At 26.6% G+C, this 27,337-nt stretch overlaps 2 protein-coding genes across 3 annotated transcripts; one reads left to right on the top strand and one right to left on the bottom strand.

Annotated features, from left to right (window-relative positions):
* Nucleotides 1–315: 315 nt before the first annotated feature.
* On the bottom strand, nt 316–4,371 carry LOC132949785 (ras-related protein Rab-30). The gene is made up of 5 exons (XM_061020863.1): nt 3,898–4,371; nt 3,266–3,349; nt 2,138–2,321; nt 1,920–2,071; nt 316–1,339 (listed from the first exon to the last, which is right to left on the bottom strand). Exons 1-5 carry the CDS (start codon nt 3,982–3,984, stop codon nt 1,241–1,243), a joined length of 606 nt encoding a protein of 201 aa, XP_060876846.1. The 5' UTR covers nt 3,985–4,371; the 3' UTR covers nt 316–1,240.
* A 623-nt stretch (nt 4,372–4,994) lies between these two features.
* LOC132949781 (uncharacterized) lies at nt 4,995–27,153 on the top strand. 2 transcript variants are annotated; one of them, XM_061020855.1, is made up of 14 exons: nt 4,995–5,446; nt 12,730–12,937; nt 16,504–16,629; nt 16,699–16,869; nt 17,094–17,288; nt 17,344–17,622; nt 17,687–18,449; nt 19,564–19,696; nt 22,415–22,763; nt 22,832–24,287; nt 24,357–24,633; nt 24,694–24,920; nt 25,523–25,755; nt 25,847–27,153. In XM_061020855.1, exons 2-14 carry the CDS (start codon nt 12,776–12,778, stop codon nt 26,912–26,914), a joined length of 5,439 nt encoding a protein of 1,812 aa, XP_060876838.1. In that variant the 5' UTR covers nt 4,995–5,446; nt 12,730–12,775; the 3' UTR covers nt 26,915–27,153. The 2 variants fall into 2 exon arrangements, with proteins under 2 accessions (XP_060876838.1, XP_060876837.1); XM_061020854.1 differs by having other exon boundaries at nt 19,552–19,696.
* Nucleotides 27,154–27,337: the final 184 nt, after the last annotated feature.

Below are 27,337 nucleotides of genomic sequence, written 5' to 3'. Positions count from 1 at the left end.
TATCAGTAATAAGTCAGTTTTTATTTTTAATTGGTGTTCAAATTGTTATGACGTATGTCTTAAATATGCAATAAACGATTTTGTAACCTTTAAATAAATGTACATACTTGAATACTAAAATAATGTATTATTGTATATTGTAAATATATTTCCAAATGAAAATGCTGACATAATATTATTATCCTTAAGTTAATAATATTAACAATTCATTTTAGAAGAATAATGTATAATTAGAAAAAATTAATAAAATAAGTAATAACAAATGATTTTTAATATATAATATTTATAACATTTAAAATAAGAAGATAAAAACAAGGTAATTTTTAAAACCAGTTATTATTAATATAAAACATTAAATAATAGTAACAGCAAATTAACAATACCAAATATAAAAAGAAATGTTTTATGCTACAAATCCTAGTATTCCTCTACATACAATTCTTATTTCTTAATAGTAAAACAAAAGTATTGCACTAAATATTTTGTAAAAAAAAATATATATGTACATATATAAATAAATAAGTATAAAATAAACACAACATTTTGTTCCTGGTAGTAATTATAAGTTAAGTTACCACTTTATAGCTAAAATACGATACAACAAAACAAAAAGTAATAGTTTTAATTTTTAAATCATGTCAAACAAAATGTTAATTCTGCTTTAATTGTACATTATACAGGGTCATTTGTTTATTTAATAACAACATTTATATTCAATTAATAGGTAAACACTTTCTTCAAACACATTTTAAACTAAGTGTTAAAAATTAAAAACAATGTCTAAATTGATACTATGAAATATGGTTTATACTTAATACTTGGAAAGTTGTTAATTTTAATAAAACTTCTTAGTTGTAAACAAAAAACAATTAATTTTGATCAAAATACAGGTTAACAGTGTTGTCAGATTAAATAAAATTTGATGATCATATATTTGAGCACATTTATTTTGGATGCACATACAACACATTTTATTTGTATGCCAACACTTTGTAGTTCGTACAACTTTTAAACATAAAAATATCAACAAAGAAAACAATAACTCAATTGATGTTAAAACTAAAACTATATAATACTAATTATTTTTGCTCATCATGTTACTGTCAGGTAACTTTTTTTTGTAAAAAACATTATTATTGGATTGATTCAAGGTAAAATATTAGTTTGATTACAATTTACCCTGTGATAAGCTCAGTTAAATATCAATGACAATAATAAAATAATACTGATAGTTAAGTTTTTAACGATTACAACAGTAATCATTGATGGATTTAGAAGTTCTAGTGTTGAATGGTAAAGACTGTGGACTGTCTGAAGATATTCCTTTGGATTTAGCTTGCTATAGGAAAATTAAAAATATTTAAATAATTAAACAATAAAATAAATCATATTATTATGTAATTAAAATTGTAACAAACAAATAACAACACATTTTTCTAAGTTGTAATATTCATTAATGCTATTCTCAAGACATGAAAAACCAATATTAAAATACTGTACAAGGTGATTCTTATATCAAAGAACACACATAATTTCAGTTTATGAACTTTTTCATATAGTGCAAAAACTGTCAAACATACAAGCAAATGAGGTTTTAATAGGAAATATCATAGGGACTGCTGTAAATATATTAGTATCCTAATGCTACCTACACTTAAATAGTTAAGGGACCATGTCATTAAATTATTAAATATTGTAATATGTATTATTTTAGAATTTTAAAAATATATAGTTATACAACTTATTTTTATAACTATGAAGGTATTAGTGTATTACAATAATTCACTCTATAGGTACTATAAAATATAAATTATATCATACTAATTAATGTTTTATTATACCAAAATATTCAAATTCTTATTTTTAGCAGTTATAAGTATATTTATTACACTTAAGAATGTACATGATATATTTTTTACCTCCATCAATTCTGAAGCAATTTGAACAAATAATTTTTCTACATTGTCTGCTTGTTTCGCCGATGTTTCTAAATAGCGCATATCATGTCTTTGAGCAAAATCTTGACCTACATGAGAAGGAATTTCACGGTCTTCTTTGTCTATTTTGTTACCTAGTATATTAAATTAAAAAGTTATCCTTAAAATATAATAAATCATTTAAAAAATGTAATATTTACCAACTAAAACCCTTAGAACTCTGTTGTTTGCATATTCATCAATTTCACGAAGCCAATCATTAAGGCAATCAAATGTTGGCTGGGATGTTATATCATAAATTAATATTAAAGCATGTGCAGATCGATAATAACTTTGAGTAATTGAACGGAATCTTTCTTGTCCTGCAGTGTCCCAAATTTGGAGCTAATATAATAAAAATAGCAACACATAATAAATAATATTAGTTAATATTATCTATATAGAAAATGTTATTTGTCAATGGTATTCTTATTGTGCCACAGTTGCAATTGCGGAATATAAGGTGTAAAAATTACATTTAGGCAATGAGCTCATTAATTTTAAGCAGATTTTACATATAAACCACAAATGTTTCACTATAGTCTTATACATGCTTAAGTTGTTTTCTTCACACAGTGATTTAAACAGTTTAATTAATACTAATTAATTTAAATTAATAACAAAATTAAATTTGTTCCTCCTTACCATTTTGAATTTTTTTTTACTAAAACTTGTGTAACTCGTCGAGTTAATAACAATGGTGCAATTAGAATTTGTTGCTCAGGCTTACTTTTATAAAACTAAACAATTATTATGTTAATTATTTCAAATTAATTTTAAAGATGAAACTTCCGCTAAATTAACTAGTGATTTATTACTATATCTGAATGCTGGTATAAAATTGTGGGTAAGCAATGTGTGGGAGAAAAGTGAAAATGAATTTTAAGAATAGTCCAAATGAGATCTAACCGGTAGCTAAATGTAATCAAACTAAATACTTTTGATGCCATAAGCGGGACTGTTAAATATGATACGTAGATATCATACTACATGATTATTCATTTATTGTAGATAGCATACCACATTTATACCAATTAATGTGTTAAGTGCATTGAGCAGTTTAATAAGTTTAAGATAGGTTGACACAAAGTTAATAAACTTAATTTTGTTACAATACTATTTTAAGTTCGCCATGTTTTTATAAATCATATTTTTTCTTAGTTTTGATCCCCTTATTATATAATGTAAATATACAATTTACAATAGGCATAAGGGACACATATAAATTATAATATAGTTGTGATAAGTGTACTTAGTCCATAACTATATAGAATGCACTAATAAATTACTTTGACTTTTTCATTGTCTATTTCAATTGTTTTTATCATAAAATCCACTCCAATTGTTGCACCTTGACCTGGAGGAAACATTCCCTAAACATAAACAGAAAACATTAAACATTGTAATATACCTACCTAGTTTGGTTCTAATCAAAACATTTTTGACAATAAAATAAAGTTAATAATTAATAGAAATTAAAAATTACATGCCTACCTTTAATACAATAATTGTTTATGTAATATTTTAAATCAACTGAAACAAGGCAAAATTTAAAATGTTGATTTATTTAAGACTACCTTTGATCTTTAGAAATCAAGGTTAAAAATTATTATTTTATATTATTATGTTATTACATTATATTATTATTATTATTATTATAATTATTCAATGTTCTATCTAAAGTGCTCTTGGTTTTTTGTTTTAATTTAAAGTTCTTTAAACGGTAATTTAAGCTTCAATAGTAGAAACAAAAAACAGGTGTAAATAATAGCTTTAAATTGTAACAGTTCATTGTAAAGAGAATGAAATAATATCAATTACCCAATTGACTGAAGAACGAGAAGAATTTAATAATTAAATTTGAATTAATCTGTTCTCAAAATGCAATAATCATTTCAAATGTTAATAGAGCCATACATACCTGTGTAAATCGACGGACCAAACAAGTTTTTCCGACACCAGCATTACCAACCAGTACTACTTTAAATAAGAATTTATAGTCTTCCATTGCACAAAATACTAATGAATCGAGAAAATATTAAAAAAATATATTAATCTTTAACTTCAACGGGTGACACCAAACATTCCGTTCGATCTATACAGTTACATAGCAAACATCTGACATTTACATTAAACGATTTCTGAGAAACGACCAGCTTATTAATTTTGTTCGATCATCGTATCGAGTATTCGAGTGCTCGTTAACGTAACGTAAAACGGAAATAGGAACAACGGTAGTCGGTATCATTAATTACCCATAAACATGGTTCAAACAATGGAAATTGTAGGTAAAAGGTTTTTTTTTTATTATTACATGTAAGTATAATTTATGTGTGTGTTTATGATGTACGTGCGGGCGTATGTACGTGCGTGTGTGTGCTTATATTCACGTAAATACTAAATACGTAATATTTACAGGTATTATCATTTATATATATTTAATCTTATAACAATAATAGTAATAATAATCATTAAACTACGTGTTGATAAGAACACGTAAATTGATAAAAAGCGAACATAACATTGCGTTATCGCTCGTAAACTCCCACGCACCCACAACCACAGAAATCCATGAAAACATAAGTACATTATATTATTATATTTAAATATACCATTAACGTACTTAATACTATAGATTATTTTAGTTACTACAATCATACATTCATACTACAATACTACGTCGATGCGTGTACAGGCGTACAGCAACAGTATAGATATATATATAATATAAAATGAGTTTTGATGTACAGGGCGCGTCATAGACCTATAAAAGATAGGTCTATGACAGGCGTACAGCAATTTTTTTTATAGCTGTTGTGCTTAGTAGATGGGTTTTTTTTTATAAGTTTTCCCCATCCCCTCTAACCACCACCATTAGAAAGCCGAATATTCCGAAATCCAAATCACATGTTCGGTATTCTTCGATAATTTTACGACCACGGATTATGTTGGATCGGAACGTTGGCAACACCTCGGGACTTCTCGGACAGACAATACAGTCGTGATCCTACCACAGTACCACACTACCACTATGCTACCACTAAACTCTATGCTAATAATGCAACCTGGCCACCTGGATCGGTTCTAAAGTGTTCAGTGTTCACTTGTTCAGTGCATCCTACTCAACGAAAAAGTAGGCTATTATGCGCGTGCGTGCGTGTGTACGTTAGATCGTCGGACGTCCGCCATCTTGTGCAATTTATTCATTTAAGCGACCATTCTGCTTCGCAATCCGGGCAGATGCGCACAGCGTATTTTCACTTCCCGACTCAACGAAAATTATTATATAAAAATTAACTAATCGTTACATTGAATATAATATTATAGTTGTTATTTGTTGTTCGCCTACCTACTCTCTCGAGCAGCAAGCGTTGGATATGACAGTCAATCGCCATAACCACTGACACGTTCGAACTTACAACTTGACGGACCGACGGCACATCACCCGATCGCCGTGTCATCGCATTCCGGTGAGTGGGTTCTCTATAACTATTATTACATTTCCGAGTGTTCGAAAATATATTATTAGAAATATGGAATCCTTAATGTTAATATTTCGGGAGTTGGGCTTTTGTCATCGTCAGAAAACTGAGCGTTTCGGCAGCGGCCATAACGGTGTGTGCCATATTTTTTTTCCACCCGCGACCTCGCTGAGGTTCCTAAAGCCGCATGTCCCGACTGCTCTTCGTACCCCATATTCGCTCGTCGATACCGTCTTCGGTAGTAAGTTTTTGCTGAATGTCGACCTCGGGTTGCCGACGAAACATTCAACGTAAACGATCGCGCTAGCGTTTTATAGATAACACTAATATTGTCAATGTACTTTGTTAAAGTACGTAAATATATTTGATAGTACATTTTTATTTTCTTAACCTACTAAGGTATTCACCACTAAAGTTAAGTTTGATGAAATTATTAAAATCATATTGAAACTCGCCATCTGTTGTCTCATCAGTCTATGTAATTTTATTGAATACCTAGTTAAATTGTTGAAATGTCGCAACTACATAATTATATTCATATAGCATTTTGTGTTATCTTTACTCAGAGAGTAACCATTTGAGTTAATACATAACTCAATTAATGTATATGCTATAAACCTAACCCCAGAATCATATTTTATAAGTTTAACATTATTTTGTGGTTGTTTTCCCCACATAATATGGACCATGCATTAGGGATATTTTATATTTTATTTCCATTAAGAGTACTCTATACCCGCATGCGTTGTCTCCATCTTACAAATGTACAACATATCAAAAAACTATTTTGCACGGGAAAGGACCGAGAAAACTACAGTCATAACTAAGAAACGAGATTTGCACCACATAAAAAGGAGAACTATAGCTGTGCAACATAATATTTTTTTGATATCACTTACATGAAAAAAGTTCTTATTGTTTCAAAAACCATTATTGTTTGTGTTTTCAAACTTGAAAAACTTTTATCATATAAATTATATCAAAAAAATAAAAACAATGTTGCACAGCCAAAGTGCTTCTTTTTATGTGGCGAAAATCTCGTTTCTTAGTTATGATTTTCTCGGTTCTTTCCAGCGCTAAAAAGTTTTTGCTATGTTGTACATTTGTAAGACGGAGACAACGCATGCGGGTGTAGCGTCCTCTTAATATTAGAATAAACGATTTTTTGAAAAATTTATTTATATTGGTAATTTTTATTTATGTGCATAGGTACATGAAAATAATAATATATTTTAACATATTTTTTAAGGTCCCACAATCCATTTAATTTACTTTACTTACCTATAATTTTTTCCCCTATTTAGATAAAACAATATGTGATCTTTACAGGTATTAAAATGTATGTTTATGGATCTATTATAGCTTTATAATTGCATAATACTATTCCAGTGAGAACATTGTACCTATTTACCAATTGGTGTAGCAAGAATTATTGTTGAAATATTTATTTAAAGTAATTAATTATTATGACCAGATCATTGAGCTTATTCTAAAATATGTTTTTTTTTAATGGTCCGTAAATTAGGTTTGCTTAAAAAAGCAACTAATTTTTCTAGGTTAAACTTCTATATAATTTAAATGAATTCTATTGGTTTGATCCATAGACATATATAATGGACAGTGCATTCCTCTCCGCCCTGCTATCAATGCCTGTTGATCATATATCACATATATATATCTCATATATAACAGAGAGAAAGAACATAAAGTAGTGAAGAAGCTCACATAAATATCGTATAAGGAACTGAATAGATTTTACTACTTCGTTTCTTTTCTCGCTCACTCTGTATTATACTCCTGACTTCTCTCTCTAAGTTTATAGGTCTATGGTTTCATCCTAGTATGTAAGTTTAAATCAAATGTGTTTATTAAAATATGTTGTTTTGAATTATTTTGTACAATTTTTTTATGATATCTGATATTTCATTTTGTCAGATCTATGAGCTGATATTAAACAACCTGATATTTGATATATAAATCATAACGAATTAAAAAATTTTACATTTCTAGAAGAGTGATTAATTCATATTAGTACCTACCTACAAAATAAAAATATTCTTTTAGTCAATCTCCTGATAAATAATACAACACAATTATATCTAATAGCTATTAAGCAGGTAAATAATAATTAATGAACCTTATAATTTAAAAAATAAAATGAAATGTGTTTTTGCTTATTGTTTAGCTTGTTATTTCAAACTTTTATACGAAACTAAAATCATTGTTTATATTATATTAATATTGTGACATTATTTATTAATTCAAATCATAATCATGGTAAACAGTATTATAAGACACAGAGTTACATTGCCTTGTATTTACCAGATGGTTTATGGTCTAGTAGATATTTAAATAGTATTATCATTTAAAAATTAGGTACATTATATGGGTTATATTATACTATGGTACATAACGGGAAGAAAATAACTGATACTGATGACTGTAATATTGAGATTATCTCAGCCTATTATTTTGACAAACGATTCATATTTTAAATTGATTACAGTAAACTCGATTATCCATGGAATAGGGTGGTACGGAAACCACGGATATACAAATTCTGAGGTTAATCAGTAAAATACAAATTAAAACTAAAATGCTGTTATTAAATCATTAAAAAAATATATTATGCAGGTAATATTAATCAGTATTTAACAAAGATTAGTAGGTACCCTTTGTATTTGTATTTAAACATTCATACAATATACCTAAATAACATTTACATTTGATTTTTCACAAAAACATATATTTTACATATTAAACAACATTTTTAGTACTGTACTTAGTTTTGTGAAAGATCACGGATAATCTAGAATGTACTGTATTCAAATTAAATTGTTGTTTGCGTTTACTGACTTCTAATCATTCAGTTACCTAATGAGATATGTAAATTGAACTATTGAATTTTTCGTTACTTTGATTCTAATGAAAAATGATGTCAGTCTTTTTGCCTTAAATCACTAAGGCATTTTTAATTTTAAAAATTACATCAACAATTTAAATATTTATGTAAGAAATAAAGAAACAAAAAGTTAGTTATTTATTGCTTTTGCACTTGACATTTTTTTTTTTAATATTGTATAATTCATAGTGTTAAATAAATGTTAAAATACCTAATTATTTTGAATGAAATTTTATACTTATTTTATATTTCATTTTAGAAATATTAGGTGTGTAATTTAAACTGATCGAGTAAATACGCCAAAATAACTAGTTTTTTCTCGTTGAAAGTATCTTTCTCACTCTTAATATTTACCTACAAAAATGTGGATCTACAAATTAATTTTATTTATTTAATAAAAGTTCCTATTTACTAAAAATAATTTGCCTACAATGATAAGAATTTTTTTTATGTTTGCTAATATCTAGTAACCAAGAATTCAGAGATATTTTAAATGCCTTTAGTTTTAACCATCATACATTTTGAAAGTTGCCAACTTACAAATAACTCTAAATTTGATTTTCCTGATATAAATTTTTAAATTAAATAATGTAATAAATTCATTTAAATAATAAAAATGTATATACTTTGTTCGCTTATAAGTTGACCCACTTTTTTTTTGTGTATGCGGAATATGGGGAAAACCGTGATAATACAGTTCACATTAGTTCTACAGTTTCACTTTGTGAAACACCATGCTTTATACGTAGTGAACTGTATTATCACAACGTTTTAACTATACTACTCTTGCGCAAAAATAAAAAAGGTCGAGTCAACTTACGGCAAACAGAGTGTTGCGACTTATCTAGATGAAAATTTCATTACCTATTATCTTATCTAGATAAATTTTTACTGGTCATCTTTTTATTTATCTTCGATGAAAACTTTAGTTACCTATATTAATTTATCTTGATAATTTTTATGTATAGACATTTATTTAATATTATAGTATGATTATACATTTTTACATTTTGTGTTCAGAACCATATTAATGTAATTTAATAGAAGGTTTTAAATAGTATGAACAAATTCCAAGTAGTCATAAAGTCATAAAATATAAAATATAGGTAATATTGTTAGTCAATACACAGAATAGATTTATTCAATTCTGTGGTCAATATTCCATAATTTATTGGTGGCTGTTGCATTGATATTAATTTATGTAGGAACATGGTTATTTCTGATCATCTGTGGCAGTTATATATTAGTATTATTTGTTATACAAATTGTATTTCTGTGTATACTGTTTTAGAAGAATAAATTAATCTATGTATATTATATATTATAATGTAATAATTATATTGTATATTATATGCATTTAATACTAGGTAGGTACATATAATATTTTGTATAGCATGTCACAAAGGCACCATTTCAATGTCAATTATATTACTAATATTTACACAGTATACATAATTAATATACAAATCTATTTACCTCAGAGTTTATATTTTAGACTCAATCTATCAAAACCCAATATAACGCGTCAACGCCAGTAACTGTCATTATCATTCGCTTGTTTTCTTGTAACCTAACCAATTTGATAATATATTTTAATAACTGGATAATATTTTAAGATACATTATTTCAACAATTTGAACTCACTTCAGTGTTCTAATGTGTTAAGAGACCGCTACCAATGTACTTGTTGTCTACGTCTTACACACGTAAGACATGGCAAATTTTCGTTCACTAGATTCATAGTGTGCTGTTAGTTTTGATAATATTTATATTAGAGTGAAATGACCTATTATCAAACCTTTAGGTAAGGACTTCCATCTGTATAATTAAGCATTGGCGAATATTGATATTTTAATTTTCAAGTAAGATATAGGTATATGAAGTATCACAGATTTAAAATGCTCATATCTATCTTCCTTGAAAATTAAAATACCAAATAAAACCCAACGATTAGATGATGTTCATATCTAAATGTTTGATAATACAATTCATTTAAATACCAAAACTATTAACTAACAGCACACCATTGAATCTAGTGGATGAAAATTTACTATGTCGTACGTTTAGACATAAAACGGAGACAACAAACGCATGGATAGCGTTGTCTTAATACAAATTAAAACTAAACTTAACCTACATTATGTTGTATAAAAACAATTAGGTATATAAGTAAATTTAATGTTGTTTTATTTTATTAAGACGTATATTTAAGTGCATGCCTAAGTATATTTATTAAATTAGAGTAAAATCATTAGTTTAAATTTAAAAACATAATAAAATTAATGATGCAAGTATTATGTGTAACATAAACCACAGTTTTTGATTTTTTAAAGAAGAAGATAAATTGTGTAGAAAAATATTGATAAATCGTACCCATTGTTCCAGTGGTATATTTGTGTGGTCGAGAGATTCGGCACCCCCTTGGTTATTTGTGTAGTATACAGCAAGGTTATATGGTATTTAATATAGTGGTTCCCCTCACCTAGGGAGATTTCTGGCTAACCTACTGTATAGATAATGTCAAGTGTAAAAAAATACAAAAAAATTCTTATCAATTTTTTTTTTTTTTTATAAATTCCTATTAATAACCTATTATCGTCATCTAGATAACATTTTAGTCATCTATTCCCAACACTATTACAGAGTAAAGGTGATTAAACCTAGTTTAATCTTGGATTTTATAAATTGTTTTATAATTAGTTAAATTTATTTATTCTGTGGTATCTTTAATTTTCACTGATATATTATAACCTACTTGGAAAAGTGCAATGAAAAAAATAATTTCTACAGTAAGAACTTGACAAAGAATAACCCGAAGAAAAACCCATTTAAGTTTTTTAAAATTTAGATAATAAGTTGTTTTTAATATTTCTTTTTTATTTGATTTTGACTAATAAATAGTAAGCAAAGTAATAAAAATTATTTTTCATTTCTGTTTATTTTATACTTATTTATGCATCAATTAAATTCAGTGTTTATTATACAAGCATTTAAACAGCTTTAAAAAGTATTTTACATCAAAATATGAAATAAAATGTATAACGTGTCATTAAAAAAACAATTATAATAATTTCTTATAATGGTATTGTAAGTGTTAGTTATTACTTTAAATTATGTTAAAACATTGTTTTGACTTAGATAATGAGTTGTTATTAAAAATATAATCATCTGGTATAGCTGTAGAATAATTTAGTTACAATGAAATATGTTTATTGAATAACAGAAAAATAAAATATTGTCTCAATGGGTAATGATAACATTTAAAATATCAATGTATTGTTTTATAAAATATCAAACTCAATAACCAATCTACATCATAAAAAATAAATGTAATTGTTATTACTTATAAATCAGTTTATAAATATTACTGATATTAAGAAAATAAATCACCGATAGCCCAATAGATATTTAATATTGACATAATATACTCCTATTAAGATCTTACATAATAATCACACATATATTGTTAGGTTCTGGTAGTTTCCTGTTACATGAAACTACTGCTATTAGTGGACTACCACCCAAGGCTACCTCCGTTATCACAACTACCGCAATTGTTTTGTGAAACATCAGAATCCTGTTATTTATGACTACCAAAATGTGCACATGTTTCACGTTCAGCTATTGTGGTAGTCGTGATAATGGAGGTAGGCATGGGTGGTAGTTGCTATAATAGCCGTAGTCTCGTATAACAGGAAAGTATCTAAGTTCCTAATTTATAGAATATTTCTTCACACCTAGGTAGTTCTGATATAAAATATAGGTACATAATAATATATTTGATATTTATACAGTTTGACATTGGGTTTCCTCCACATTAACATATTTTGTAAAAATAATGATATCTACCTATGTCATTCTTATTAAAATATTTAAGCAATTAGTCATGATTTAAAACATATCAAATATTTTCAATATTTGCCCTATATCTATATCCCGTTCCAAAAGAGAAGACACCAGGTGGCCATGGGAAATATTGGTTTTGTTACGTAAATCTGGTGTCTTCTCTTTTGGAACAAGGTAAGTATGTCATTATCTGTCTATCAATTTGTAATTATCAAGTATAGAATATGTTTTATAAATAAAGTATCTTGTAACATATTGATGCAAAAATGATGTGTTTATGCCTGACATGTCAGTATCATAAAAACAACAGATAATTACTGTTAATTAAACTATTGAGCTGATGTCTTATCACTAAAAAAAATTACATTTTATTTTGTTACATTTGTTGCTTGTTTTATTTTTAAATGATTTGAAATTCAGAACTAGGTAAATAAATTGATAAATGGGCCATCTAATTCCTATTTTTTATGTTAATTACTTTTGAGATATTGGTTAATGTATATATTTTATATGTATGTTGTAGTGGTGGAAATATTGAAACTTTTAATCTGAACAAAACAAAATCTACAATGACTGCCAAAGAAAAAGAAGTAGCGGAAGAATATTTTAATGCCTTAGCTGACCTCAACATCAATAGCAAGCCTTTGATAAACATGTTGACAATGCTGGCTGAAGAGAACTCAGCTTATGCGCCAATCATTGTACAGTGTATTGAAAGACAACTGCATAAGGTTTTTAAACTTTATAATAGTAATGAATATTTTAAAGTCATAACAGAGGGATATTCACTACATTGTCAACCCAAATTATTTGCTTTTAAATACATTGATGCTACCTAATATAATTTAAATGTAATGTTACTGGAAATTTTTACTTGTAGTAGAATATCTAATATCTACTTAATCAATTCAGATTACAAAATAGCCATGTTTTGGATAATGATAGTGCTGAAATCCCTCTGGCTATGATGACATATATTTAGTTAAAGTACAAATATATGTGAATATTTACAATATTTAAACAACATGAAATAAAAATATATGATGTGACTAAATATGGTTTACGTCCTTTTTGGTCCTCTTTTTTTTCTTGTTTCTTTTTATTTAATATTTGGCAAATATTTCTTTGAAAAGCTCAGTAAGAATATGAAAAATAAATGGTTTACTTTTTAAAATAATAGGTTGTATTGTAAATGAAACAAAATTATAATACTAGTGCTGTATTTAATATAATTTATTTGAAAGTGTAAATAAAATCTATAAATTGATTAATAATGTTTCTTTAACATTTGCTTTACTTCTATGACACCTATTCTCAATAAGTAACATATTGGTAAAAATACAGAATTTAGTTTAAAGGATGATCATTTAAAAAAAAAGTGCTTTATCTGCGTTGGGAGATAACTATTAACTCCAGAAGACCTCAAGTTTAACCACTTCAAAGATATACAGAAAATAACGGATCTGTGTAAATCTGGTTGAATGAGATGATAACATATACAATTTGAAGTTTCACCTTTATGTTATTTACTTCAATTAGTAATAAAACATAAAGGTAGGTATCTAAATAACAGTGATCATAACTAATTTTGATTGCGGATGTATCGTATTCTTTTAGTATAGATGAAATGTACATAAAATTGTACACCTCGGCCTGTTCCAATCAATGGGTTTAATTGTATTCCTTAAGTTGGTGGTTTGGTTTAGTTAATACGGATATTATAATTTAGTTGATAATGTGGTGAAGAAAATAAATAAATGCAGAAAGATCACTGATTAATCTGTCCCAAAAATGAAGTTGTGCTATAGGTTTCAGAGTATTAAAAGTGATTTTTTCTTCGAATGTCCGTTTATTTAATATGGCATTATATAATATTATGTATAATTTCATCTTACGTTTTATAATTTGCTTCAACAAGTGTTTTTCTATATATACATCAATTATCTTTTAATATTAATCCATACATTTTCATTATTAAAAGCACTGGTTATAATTACTAATTAATGTCTAACTAGTAAAAGAAACCAAACTATTAGGTATTGTGAACTTAATGACTGTTCCAAACATTTTAAAAATACTACTTTATGGCCTATGGGTAAAACTTTTATCAGGTGGACACTTAATTTTATTTTACAAATATAAACCAACATTGAATTAAATATATTAGACATGTAATTAATAACTCATAATCAACTCTGGACGTTTTTACTACCAAATGTATAATGATATTACACAACACTAATTAAATTAATTTATATCATTCCAAATAGTTAAAATATTGAGCTAATAATTATATAATGTTAAAATTTCTAGTTTTCTTTACCAAAATATGAATATATTAACTTCTTTTTAAAATGCTGGTACTGTAGCGTTGTAGGGTTAACCTGAAACAATTTTTCGTTAATACAAGTTTTAAAAGTAAAAAAATATTATAATGGGGTTTATTCTTTCTAATACAGTAGGAAATGTATATATATATAATACGTTTTAAGTATATCCAATATGTAGAGATGTAACATATGCAATGTTATTTATAAAATATAATTACAGATATAATAAAAAAGTAACTTCAGCATTTTAGTAATTTATGGTTGCCTATAAATTAAACATCACACACAATTACGGTAACTTTTGGTTGAGTTCGCCAGGGGAGTTATTTTATCTGAATATACTTTAGTTATATTAAATAATATAAATGGTTGTGTTTTAAGCGTCAAAAATTAAAACTTAATTAATTTAAAAATTTAAAATAAATGACTGTGTACGTTGTAATCTACAATTAGATGTGTAATTACAAAAAACCTAAATACATTGTATCTACAATATTTATTTTGTATTGTAATTGTGTAATTTAACAACACCAATCAATATGTGTTTGTGTATTGGCAGATTATGTACAACACTAATACAAAAATAGTTTTTTATCTTATTATGATAAATAAAAAAATTATATGTTCTAGAATATTCAAAATATTTACAATTACTTAAAATTGTAATATTTTAGAAATATATTTTCTTAAACTTATATTTTTTAAATTTAATAAAATTCTTCTGTTTATGTATTAACCATAATTATTTTAATAAAGCCTACAAAATTTCTTCCTTTTAAAATAAAAATTGTAGAGCCTCGAGAACTCAATTTTAACAAAATATTTCAAGTTATTGAGTAAATCATTTAATTATTTATAATATGAGTATATTCAATTTATAAGTTGATATCCCAACTCTTAAAATTAATTAAAATAATTGTATATATATCACATTACAAAAATTGTTATTAACTATTCATACTTGATAAATATCAAGCCACTTAGTCTTAAATATAATATCTATCATGTGTATTGATTATTAAAACAAAAAAAAATATTTTACTAACAAAAATCGTTGTAAACAAGTTTGTACTATGCTTTAAATTCATATTTTATTTTGAAAATTGTCATTAATCAAATTATTTTAATTTTAAAAAAGAATTTTATACAATTTATATTCTTCTTATTGACAAATATTATTTGTATATATTCATTTTATTCTTCGAATAAATTAAACAATATTTTTAAATCTTCATTGTTAAACTATCCCATACATATATTAGTACAATCATAAATATGTTTAGTATGTTAGTTGATACAATCAATGGATTTAAATTATATCATTTTAAATTGTCATATTTGTATTTAATATACATATATATTTGTTATAACATTTATTGTGTTTGAGTGAGTTATTGAGTTTTTCTTAATATTAGTCATGTGAAAACCTAGAGATTCTATTTGGTTTAATCAATTTAAATCATCTAGCTGGAAAAAAATATGAGAAACTGTCTTTGCTTACCCAAGTACTGTATTTACACTTGTGATTAGTCCAATATTAAAATATATATTAATTTTGGTTTTTACTTATTTATACAGTTATGAACAATTGTAGCATAAAGAACAACCTTTATTATCTTTTTCTTCAATACCTTAGTTCAATTGATAATAGACTTAAATCTCTGTATTTAAAATTATAGTTAGTACACATTAGGATAAAAAATAATATTTTTAATGTATATTGTAGTTATAGTTTTTGGTTTATTGTAAACTATCTATTTTGTTATATAATATATATACAAATAAAAAAAAATAACTAACATCTTTAAATATAACAAGCGTTATATTAATTGAGATCAAAGTGGTTGCCTTTTTCTGCACATAATGGAGAATTCTTGAAGATACTCTGGAGGAGTGTGGAGGACCGCAAGGATGAAACCATATTCAGGTTTGTTTTTAAACTTACATTTAATATTAATTATATTCAGGTGCAGGCCGACAGCAAGTTACCAGTGCTTTACTTAATTGACTCGGTCATGAAAAACATTGGAACGCCATATACACCACTTTTCATTCAAAATATTGAGAAACTTTTTGCTAGCACTTTCATTAAAGTAAATATTATATTGTATTTTATTAACTTTCTAAGTGAAATGTTTTCTATATAATCTCTTTTATCTTAGGTTGATGAAAAGACTAGAGGAAATATGTATAAACTACGTTCTACTTGGAATGATGTTGTACCAGCTACTAAACTTCATGCCCTTGATGTAATGATTCATTCAATTGACAAAAATTGGCCTCTAAGTGCTGCTCCACCAAACATTCATGTTAATCCAAAATTTCTAAATAATGTATATAATTATTTTTTGTTTCTTATTGCCTGGTTTACATGGTGTGAATTACATTAAACTTTTATAATCTGAAATATCCAAAGTTATTTTGATCTCTTGATAATTTTTTAATGTTTTATTAATGAACGTTCAAAAGTTATACTGCTAATAGTGAATCATACACTATGTAAACTTGGTTCAAGAAAAATATTGTAGCCAGTTTTAAACATGTTTTAGTTTTCCAGGTTAATCATACTGAGGCACCAAAACCCGTACAACCTGATGTAGAAGAAGATATATCTTTACGAGAAAAATTCATTAAGAAACAAAAGGAATTGCTTGAACTACAGCAAAAAAAATTAGAACTGGAATTATTGCAAACCAAAAATCAAATGGAAATTCAAAAAAAAAGATCAATGAATAAGATTAATCTATCAAAAGTAAATTTATTTTATATTCATTTTAAAACTATCATTTATTTAAAAATATTTATAGAATGCTTTTAATGCGAGTACATCATCTTCAACGGTGGGTGTTTCGCCTTCTAATGAAGACATTTATGCAAAAATTCAGTCATCTGAAAATTCTCGAAGAATAACTGAGAATTCAGTTAAAATGATTGATGTATCTTCAATCAGTTCAGAGTCACCTACAATGCCAATTAAAGTTATTGTTTCACCTTCTAAAAAATTCCAACCAACATCTTTACCTGCAGTACAATCGTTAAAAAATCCTGCACAACCATTTGTATCGCAGCAACAAAATGCAGAAATGGTAATTTTAAATTAGCTAATTAAATAAATATCATAAATAAGTAAAAATTTATCTTTTACTATAGGTTGTTTCTAGTCCATTTTTCAATGTAAACCAACAAACTACCAAAATCAACCCAGTCGGTACACAATTGTTACAAACTCTAAACCGCGATCCACGTTTAAGAAAAGTGGAAAATGCTGTAAAGCCGTTGCCATCACTTACTAATGATATTAAACAGTCAATTCTCAAAAATAAAGATGATAAAAAACTTGATAAACCCAAAAGAGACAGTAGTAAACATCGAGAATCAAAAAGAAAAGAAAGAAGTCCAAGCTGTTCACCTTCTAAAAAAGAACTCCCAAGAAAGACCCATAAAAAAACTGACCGCAAAGAAAAAAACTTAAAAGATGAAAAATATCACAAAAGAAGAGATGAAAAAAAAAATATTAAAGAACTGGACTTAAAGAAGAAAAATATATTATCGAATGTAAAAATCGATCAGGATGAAACAGTGACTATTAAAGGTGCAATATTGCCAAAAATCGAAGAAAAACTGTTCAAAGACGAACCTAAAAATGATGTTAATCTTCCTAGTCATGAAGCTATTGAAATAAATGTTTCTAAAGACGAAGATTTAATTACTGGAGTAATTAATGAAACTGATATAAACAGTACTGAAAACATTATTTCTGAATTAGAAAAAACCGATTCTCTGGAAGATTCCGATTCTTTAAAACGTCTTCGTATCTACATGCAAACAATGAAGAAATCACCTGAACAATCAACTCCAGCACCATTAGAAATGAAAAATGACTCAGACAACCATGCTGTAAAATCCAATCAAAGTAAGATTAAAATGTCTGATCAATTATACTTTATCATAAATTTCTCTGTTGGCGATTTATTGTTATTTTTAAATAAACTGGATGCTTTTCTTCCCCATAATAAAATGAAAACAATTTCACCTTTCCAGAAAGTCCTATCATCTTGTATATGAATGGTTTTACCACCCATCAGCCAATAGTTTGGTGGATATTGTTATTCTTTTTTTATTACAATATATATTTATACAAATTAAGACATTGCGTTTCCTCGTGCATCAGACTAACATTTTGTTTTACTTTTAATAAAACACAGTTTATTGGATGTTATATAAGACAAACAAAATATGTTTTTATTTATCAATAAAAAATGTATTAATGGTATTAAATACTTTTTATCTGCATTCAGACATGAAATGAATTTTAAAATTAATCAACCAAATTGATTAAATTGTATACATTGTATTATAAAGTAATAATAAGTTAATTTAAAACATGAATTGTTAATAATATATATTTATGCATACATTATAGTGTATGTATATTTATATGTGTTATAGATTCTGAATGGAACAATGCCACTATTACCTATTATTCTTATCAGTGTGCTTTTTTTAAGGGGTTTACATTCTTAGTGGTTACTTTTATTTTATTTTAAATCTAATATATTTTTAGATGTCCAAATATAAGATTTAGAATGTACTTCAAATTTGTAAGAATTAAAATAAATTATTACTTTTTGCAAATTTATGATAAATTTGTTAAATTTTGTTTTTAAAGAAAATATTATTGAGGTTAAAATGAGATGCTTCAAATGTGATTTATTATATTTGACTGTAAATTAATCTTGGTTTATGAAAATCACAACATTCTCACAATTTTCCATAAACAAAAAAATGGAAACGAGCAATTAAAAAAAGAACAACGCTCAGTATAGTTTTTAAAATATGGTTAATAATTATAACCATTGTCAATTTTAATATGACAACAGTTAACTAACATTTCATCTACGGGATCATCAACTACCTAAGAAGAATATCTGTTATTTTTTTTTACATAATATCTATAACTTCCTAAACCAGATTGAGTACAAAGGTACATATTTGAACTCTCATGAAAATTAAAGGTGTTCTTGCAGACATTATTATCAAACAACAAAATGACATTGACCTAAGAATTAAAGTCCCGACTGTGAAGAGGACCTCCGATTCAATCAAAACTGATGATACAGAACCTGCAGCAAAAAAGAGCAAATCTGAAATCATTGATGAGTAAGTTCCTTTAATTTTTTCAATATAAAGTAATAAAAGTGAACCACTAAAATAATTAGTAGGTTTAAAAATTATAAAATTTTCATAATTTGTATACATCTTAGAATTGATAATTTTCATAATTATTTAGTTGGACATACTTAAATAGTATTTATTTTTATTTATATAGTATATATTTAATTATTGATCATCATGAAATTGTTTTTATACTCAGAATATGTTTTATGTTTTATGCATACACAGGATGCCCAAAAATTATATTGAAAATTTTAAATATATATATGGTGTCCCTTAGGATATACCCATTGGCCGTAGAGAGGGACTCGCTGACTGGAAAAAAACCGGTTTTTGCCTATAAACTAAAAAAATTATAAAAATAAAATTTTGAAGTCACAATTTTCACAAAAATAAACTAAAATGGCATTCTTCAATTTTTTTCAAAAATAAAATAATAACTTTTTTTACTCTTACCAAAACATGTAAAAAAATAAAAAAGTTTAGTCCTTGCTCTGTTAATAATAAAAAAAAACAGATTTATGATAAATTTATTATCAGGAGATACCACAGTAAATCCTCTCGGGACACCCTGTATAATAATTTAATATTTCTAATTTTTTTTTTTGAGCAACATTGGCAATATTGATATTTTTATTTAAAAAGTATTTTTGTTAATAATGAAATCACCTTGCATTATATATATATATATATATATGCATACAATACAATGTGTAAGATACAAATTAAGTTGATTTCAAGATATGTAATTCATTTACAAAGTATCATGTTAGTTTTATTAAATTAATTTTTTTATGGTTTGTCAAAAATTCATTGTTTTGAATTCAATATGTTTTATTTTACCTGTTAATAATAATAATTAACTTAGTAGATATTAAAATATTATTTGTTTTTATATATAAAGATGGTAGTAAGCAGATAAGTATTACAGTGTTAATGTTCCATACACTAATACAGTGTATCCCAACCTTTTTGTTATGGTGACCCACAAATTTACTTATCTGGGTAGGAACGACCCTCTACCAAAAATCAAGTATGCCATAATCTTGTAATATTACTAATAAATTTTGTTATAAGCAATTTTAATAATATAATGAGATTGATTACTTAATTCTAGTTTCTATATAGATAATTTTTGTATTCAAATCCATTTTTAGTTTTTTACTATTAATTATTAGTTTACGATTTTGACCCCCATTATAAATATTTTGCGATCCATAGGTTGGGAAAAACTGCACTTACTAGACACAGATAATCTTTTAATCATTTTATTTAATATATAGTATTTGGATTAATATAGAATTATTTTATTGTAATGACTTTAGTGTAAATATATATTTTCTAGATCTAAATACCAGATTTTAATAATATTGCTAAATAGAAAATATATAGAATGATTTTTTAGGCATGCTCACCATATTTTTATGTTAAAATTATGCATATGTTAAAATTATGTTGTTTGGAATAATTTTGTAGTTCAAGACAATATTTTAAAATAGATTTTTCACAATATTTAAGGAGGATTCTGTGGCAACACAAACATTGGTTTTCAAATGAGAACCTACATGTATTAATGCAACTTGTGAATCGGATAGTTTTTTGCTGAAAATGTTGACATATTGTAATTTAAATCTGAACAAAAAGTTTCTAAATTTACTCTACTTTTAATATTAAGGATAATAAGGATTATAATAGTCTATTAAATAATTTAAAAATGGATACAAGCTCGGTAATTATGATTAAGTATACAAAAGAAAATATTTGTTTATAACTATTACTATTTGGTCAGGTATACAGTTTTTAATATTACAAAATGCTTATGGATTAATTTTGCATCCAATAATAATAATATACTTTTATAATAGTATTATCCTTACTATTTAAAACAGAATTGGTCAGAAACTTTTCTTTCAAATTTCGATTACAGTACGCCAACATTTTCAGAAAAATCATCTGATTCACAATTAGTATTAAAACATGTAGGTTCACGTTTGAAAAACTAAAGTTTCTATCATCAGAATACTCTTTAAATAGACAAGTGTTGTAAAAATATTGTTTTAAACTACACATAAAAATTTTAAAAATTTAAATTTGTAATTATATGCATAATTTAAACAAACAAATGAGGTAAGTATACTAAAAATATCATGCCTTATAATAACATAATTCAAAAAGTTTTTGTTGCCTATTATGTGTGTATATTTGTTATAACTTTTGTATTTTAATATTGATAATCATCTACAAATTAACTCTACTTACTAATATTTATACATATTTATTTAAGTTCTAATAGAAACTGTTCCTGTGTATGTGATTATTTTGTTTAAGTGAATGTTCTTCAATGTGGTTGATAATACATTTCTGTATACTGTCTATTTAAAATTTTATCTACAATAAATTATTGTCAGATAATGAATTTTGATAATTTTAGATGGAAAACCGTTTTTTCTGGACTTTATTTTAATTATAAATATAGATGTAAACATAAATCTTATCTCGTTTATCAGATATGCCATACATTTGTACTAAATAATATATAAAAGTTATTTATTATGTTTTTAAAAACTTAAATTTCTTTTTAGTTTTAAATGATTTATGTTATAGTATATAGTTATAAATGATATATTTATATTAATGCACAATGTTTATGTATGCTTTGACTAGTTTTATATTTATTTTCATTTCAATAAAAATTATTTTCAGACTCTTTGGTGCAGAAGATGTGGATTTACGAACATTATCTGCTCTACCTATTGTACCTACACCACCTCCTCCGCCACAAATATCGGAATCACAAAATCCTGAGGTTGGTAAATCTTGGGCAAAGTATAAGGAAATAAAACCAGATACATTTAAAATACCATACAAGTCTCCTACCAAAAAATTGCCTTGTGAATTGAATGAAACATTAGTAGAAAATAATGATACAATGGACGTAGACATGCGAGCTAAACCTACACAAAACAATAAAAGCCATATTCTTAGACAAGCTGAAGAAGCTTTAAATGCAGGAAGCATATCTTTTGATGAATACAAAAAAATTATGTGTCAGGTAAGAATAATAAAATGTTGTGTATTTATATAATTTTGAAATTATTGTTTTTTATTTAAATATTTAAGGTAATTGAAATGACCGAAGTGGAAAAATTAGAAGAAGTCAATAATACAGAAGATAGTAATACTAAATTAAAGGAGTACATTGTTCCAAAAATTGCTCTACCTGTTACTGGAAATGGTACTGATTTAAAACCTTCCTTAGTAGAAACGGTAACTATAATTGAAAAACCTGTTGATGAAAACAGTCCCGCGCTTGGCTCTTGGAACCTTGTTATCAAAAAACCAAGCGATGTCAGCGGAAGTGATAGCGATTGTTCTTCAAAAAGTTGTTCTACTGGTTCAGAAGAGTCGAAAAAAATTAACAAAAAATCAGATTCTGAGGATCGACCTGTATTTAAAAGGCGTAAAACAACATACAAACGTAATGAAAAAGAAAATTCTAAAACTCGTACTTGGAGAAATAATAAAATTTGGAATTTAAGACCTGAAAATGGTTCTAGATTCTCTCAAAATAGAGTTGAACCTTGGTCTAGAGGACCTCGTCCAAATTATTCTCATTCAACAAGATCTCTTGTTCCACCGCCTATGTATGAAGTGCCTAGACCAACTGCTCCATTTGCATCTTCTTCACCTGATTGGACAGTTCCTGTTATTCCTCCTTCAGATCCTGTAATATTGGATATGATTGCTCATGATGCTACAAAAACTATCAGCATTGATGGTGTATCGAGAGAAGTACGATTTTATGGTCCAACAGCGATTACTTTTGTATCTTGGGACGATCCTAGAGAGATATATTTTCAAGGAACCCCAAAGAACATTATATTTGATGACCTTTTCCCGGTTTTGTGTCATTTCAATAGTCCTGATAGAGAATTTTTATTAGATGGTCAACCTCATAGAGTACGGTTAGGCGCACCTACTCGAGAACTTTATTTAGACGGCAAATTCTATGAATGTTTTTTTGGTGGCTCTCCAATCTTTACTGACCTTGGTGGTGTCAAAAGATCTGTTAAACTTGAAGGCCCTCCTCCTTCAGTCAATATAGGCAACACAAAGCGACAAGATTTAGTTGCTGGTCGTATAGCTATTATTATTGATAACTCGTATACTGTACCTGTCTATTTAGATGCTAAACCACAGCGTATTGATGTGGGTAATACCGCACTTATTTTTCGTTTTATTGATGGATTGATGAGAGCTATGATTAATGACCAACCGTTCAAAGTTAACTATAACGGACCACCACAAGCAATTATTGTAAGAGGCAATGAATACTACTTAAGATTCACAGGATTACCACCAAATATTAGACCAGGTTATGCTGCTATTTCTCAAATGATGGGTGTAGTACTAACTGAAGATTCTTCTACTGAATCTTTACCGCCAATACCTGTTCCACCAATGCCACCAATGCCACCAAATTTCACCGGTTTTGAAATGACTACATTAACACCAAATGAAGATATTAACCAACTTCCTCCACAATCATTCTCTTCTTCGTATTCTTTAGCACCAAGTAAATTTATAATGCCAAAATTAAATATTTAAGACTACTATATCATTAATTTTGTTCATAATTTTGCAGCAACGACATCGCTACCTCTACTTTCTAATGTTGCTCAGAAATTAGAACCTGTTACAAGTTCTTATGTACCACCTACAATGTCTGCACCTATAATACCTCCTGTCTTACCTAGTGATATGGATATTAATGAATTATTTAAGAAGTTAGTGGACAGTGGAATTGTACCTAAGGACAAGCCAAAAGAAGTTGTCCAATCAAAACTAAAAAAGAAAGAGAAGGAGGCAGAAAATTTAACCATAAAACCTGTTGATTTTTCAGATCCTTTATCCTTAAAACAGTTAGTATTATAATTTTTTTAATTACTTTATTTTGCTATAAATATATTGTCTTATTTCAGAAAACAACCAGGATTAATTCACAACTTATATACAGGAATTCAGTGCAGTTCTTGTGGTATTCGTTTCACTGCAGAGTTTACCATTAAGTATAGTAGTCATTTAGATTGGCATTTTAGGCAAAATAGACGTGAAAAAATGGCAAGCAAAACTGTTCAATCTAGAAAATGGTATTATGATACTAGTGACTGGTGTAAATATGAAGAACAAGAAGATGAAACTACAAGAGGTAATAAATTAATGGTTGATACTTTCTTATTCAAGATCTTAAAAAAAAAACACATTACTAAAATAAAAAATTAGCAGTATAAGAGTTGATTGATTTTGATATTTACTTTAGTATGATAATCAATAATTTTAATAATGAATTTTTTATTTTGGTTTATTAGTTATATATTCTTCTTATTTTCAGTTGTTCATATTTAATTTAATTTAGCATACCCGTTGCTTTATTGGTCATTTGTTGCAGTTATCAACAATGAAATTAACATTGTATCGTTGATTAATTCAGTGGTTCTAACTTTTTTTCACACCCTAGCATATAATCAAAAAATGACTATCATTAAAACTAAAGTGTATTATGGATAACATTAAATAAAAAAAAATTGGTGACAAAGTATGCAATGTGCTGATTGAGAACCACTTGATTAGTTAACGTATTTATAATAGTTTTATTATTAGCGAATTTGTTTTATTTTACAATATTATACACCTAAAATATGTTTGAAATTTTTAATATTTTTACGCTTCCATTTTTAGCATAGTAATTTGATTTTTTTTCTCTAAATCCTTGATTCATAATTAAATTCACAAATTTTCTACCACATTTAGCTGCGAGTTGGTTTGATATACAAGCAGAAAAAGGTGCTAAAGAAGATGAGAAATTAGAAGAAGAAAATGTACCTTGTGTTCCAGCTGGTGAAAATAGTGAACTAGCTGCCTGTTATTTGTGTCATGATCAGTTTGAACAATTTTATAATGAAAAAGATGAAGAGTGGCAATTGAAGAATTGTGTTGAAAAGGATAAACGACTTTATCATCCCATGTGCCACGATGATATGATTGTAAATAATAATTTAAATTAATAATAAATAATTAATTGTTAAAAATATTCTTTCTTGTTTTTTAATTATATTACAAATTGCTTTTTTTTAGAAAACTCGAGAGGAAAAAATTCGTAAGAGAAATCGAGCTATTGTAGAAGCCAAACAATTGGAAAGCCAAAGAATTGAAATTAAAGAAGAAGAACAATTGGAATTACAATTGGCAGAAGACATAAAAATCAAAGATGAAAAAAACAAAGAAATACATTTGAAAGATGAAGAGAAGCTTATAACTGAGAAAGATTCATTAATAAAAAAAGAAATCATTTTAGAAAAACAACCAGTTGGGATTAAAGAAGTATTTACAGAAAAAGAAGCAGTTCTAGATAAAGAAACTGTAACAAAAACTGAAACAATTATGGAAACTGAAACAGTTGTGGAAAAAGAAACAGTTATGGAAACAGAAATAGAAACAATTAAGGAAACAGAAACAACTAAGGAAACAGAAACAACTAAGGAAACAGAAACAATTTTAGAAACGGAATCAATTAATCTTAAAGAAAATGAAGAGCAAATAACTGATGAAAATTCACTTCAAACTGAACCAGTTTTTCGAGAATCACAGACTGAAGAAAATATGAAGACAAATAATTATGAAGATTTGGAAATTCCTGACACTATGGAGATAATTCAAGTGACTGAAGTTTTATCACCTAAATTAGTCGATGAACCCATTGTTGAAAATATTAACAGTTTGTCATCCCCCCCAAACACTCAAGAAATTGTACCTGAAGAAATTAAACCTAAATCTCCATCCCCTGTTTCTACAATGACATGTTCTATTGATGGAAACACTGATACTGAATGGAATGTTCCAGTTGCTCCCGCAATGGGGACAATCAAGATAAACATCAGTCAAAAAATGACACCTGTTCCAAAACCAATCATTCTCTCTGAAAACACATCCATTGAACCACAGTCACCACCAGATTTCACACAGACGTTTGGGGAAATCGATCCTGATCAACCACCACCACCCGGGCTTGAAATGGAAACTGTAGTGGCTCCTAAAATACAAAGAGAAATGAAACCAAGACTGTTGCTCAATGCAAAAAAACTTAAGGAATATCCAATAGTTAATAAAGGTAAAGAAATGTCAGGATTATGTTCAATTATGTAAAAAATATGTGATCTATGTTGTGAATAATTAACCTATAAAATTATATTATTTGAAATGTATATAATATATACCTGTTTTAATTTTGTAAATGTATCTGCTTAAAATGTGATATATATTATTTATAAATATAATATAAAGTACATTTTTTTTGTATATTATTATAGTCATATAAAATATTAGATTAAGTTGTTCACATTGTTGATTTTTTTTTACCAAAAATAAATTTTAATTTTATAATATTGATTTTAATTTCATTTTTAAAAAAAATTTCCTACTATAAATTTACTGAATAAAAGAATTTTGGTTAATTCATAAATACTAAATAGTTATAACATTTAAATAGATATTGTGTATTTTAAATTCACAGGGATAAAAATTTTAGTTTCAACTTGTGGATAGGCCGTTTAAAAGAGTAAAATATAA

Source organism: Metopolophium dirhodum, chromosome 7, assembly GCF_019925205.1.
Source record: "Metopolophium dirhodum isolate CAU chromosome 7, ASM1992520v1, whole genome shotgun sequence".
Taxonomy (NCBI): Eukaryota; Metazoa; Arthropoda; class Insecta; order Hemiptera; family Aphididae; genus Metopolophium; species Metopolophium dirhodum.
This window is presented reverse-complemented; position numbering and strand designations above follow the sequence as displayed.

Bases quoted from the DNA above. Each gene is read 5' to 3' on its own strand.
- LOC132949785 (XM_061020863.1), bottom strand. From the start codon at position 3,984: ATGGAAGACTATAAATTCTTATTTAAAGTAGTACTGGTTGGTAATGCT. The intron at 3,350-3,897 runs GTATGTATGGCT...GTTTATGTTTAG, and splicing joins TGGTCCGTCGATTTACACAG to GGAATGTTTCCTCCAGGTCA. The intron at 1,340-1,919 runs GTAAAAAATATA...ATTTTCCTATAG, and splicing joins TTGCTTCAGAATTGATGGAG to CAAGCTAAATCCAAAGGAAT.
- LOC132949781 (XM_061020854.1), top strand. From the start codon at position 12,776: ATGACTGCCAAAGAAAAAGAAGTAGCGGAAGAATATTTTAATGCCTTA. The intron at 16,870-17,093 runs GTATATAATTAT...TTAGTTTTCCAG, and splicing joins ATCCAAAATTTCTAAATAAT to GTTAATCATACTGAGGCACC. The intron at 22,764-22,831 runs GTAAGAATAATA...TAAATATTTAAG, and splicing joins ACAAAAAAATTATGTGTCAG to GTAATTGAAATGACCGAAGT.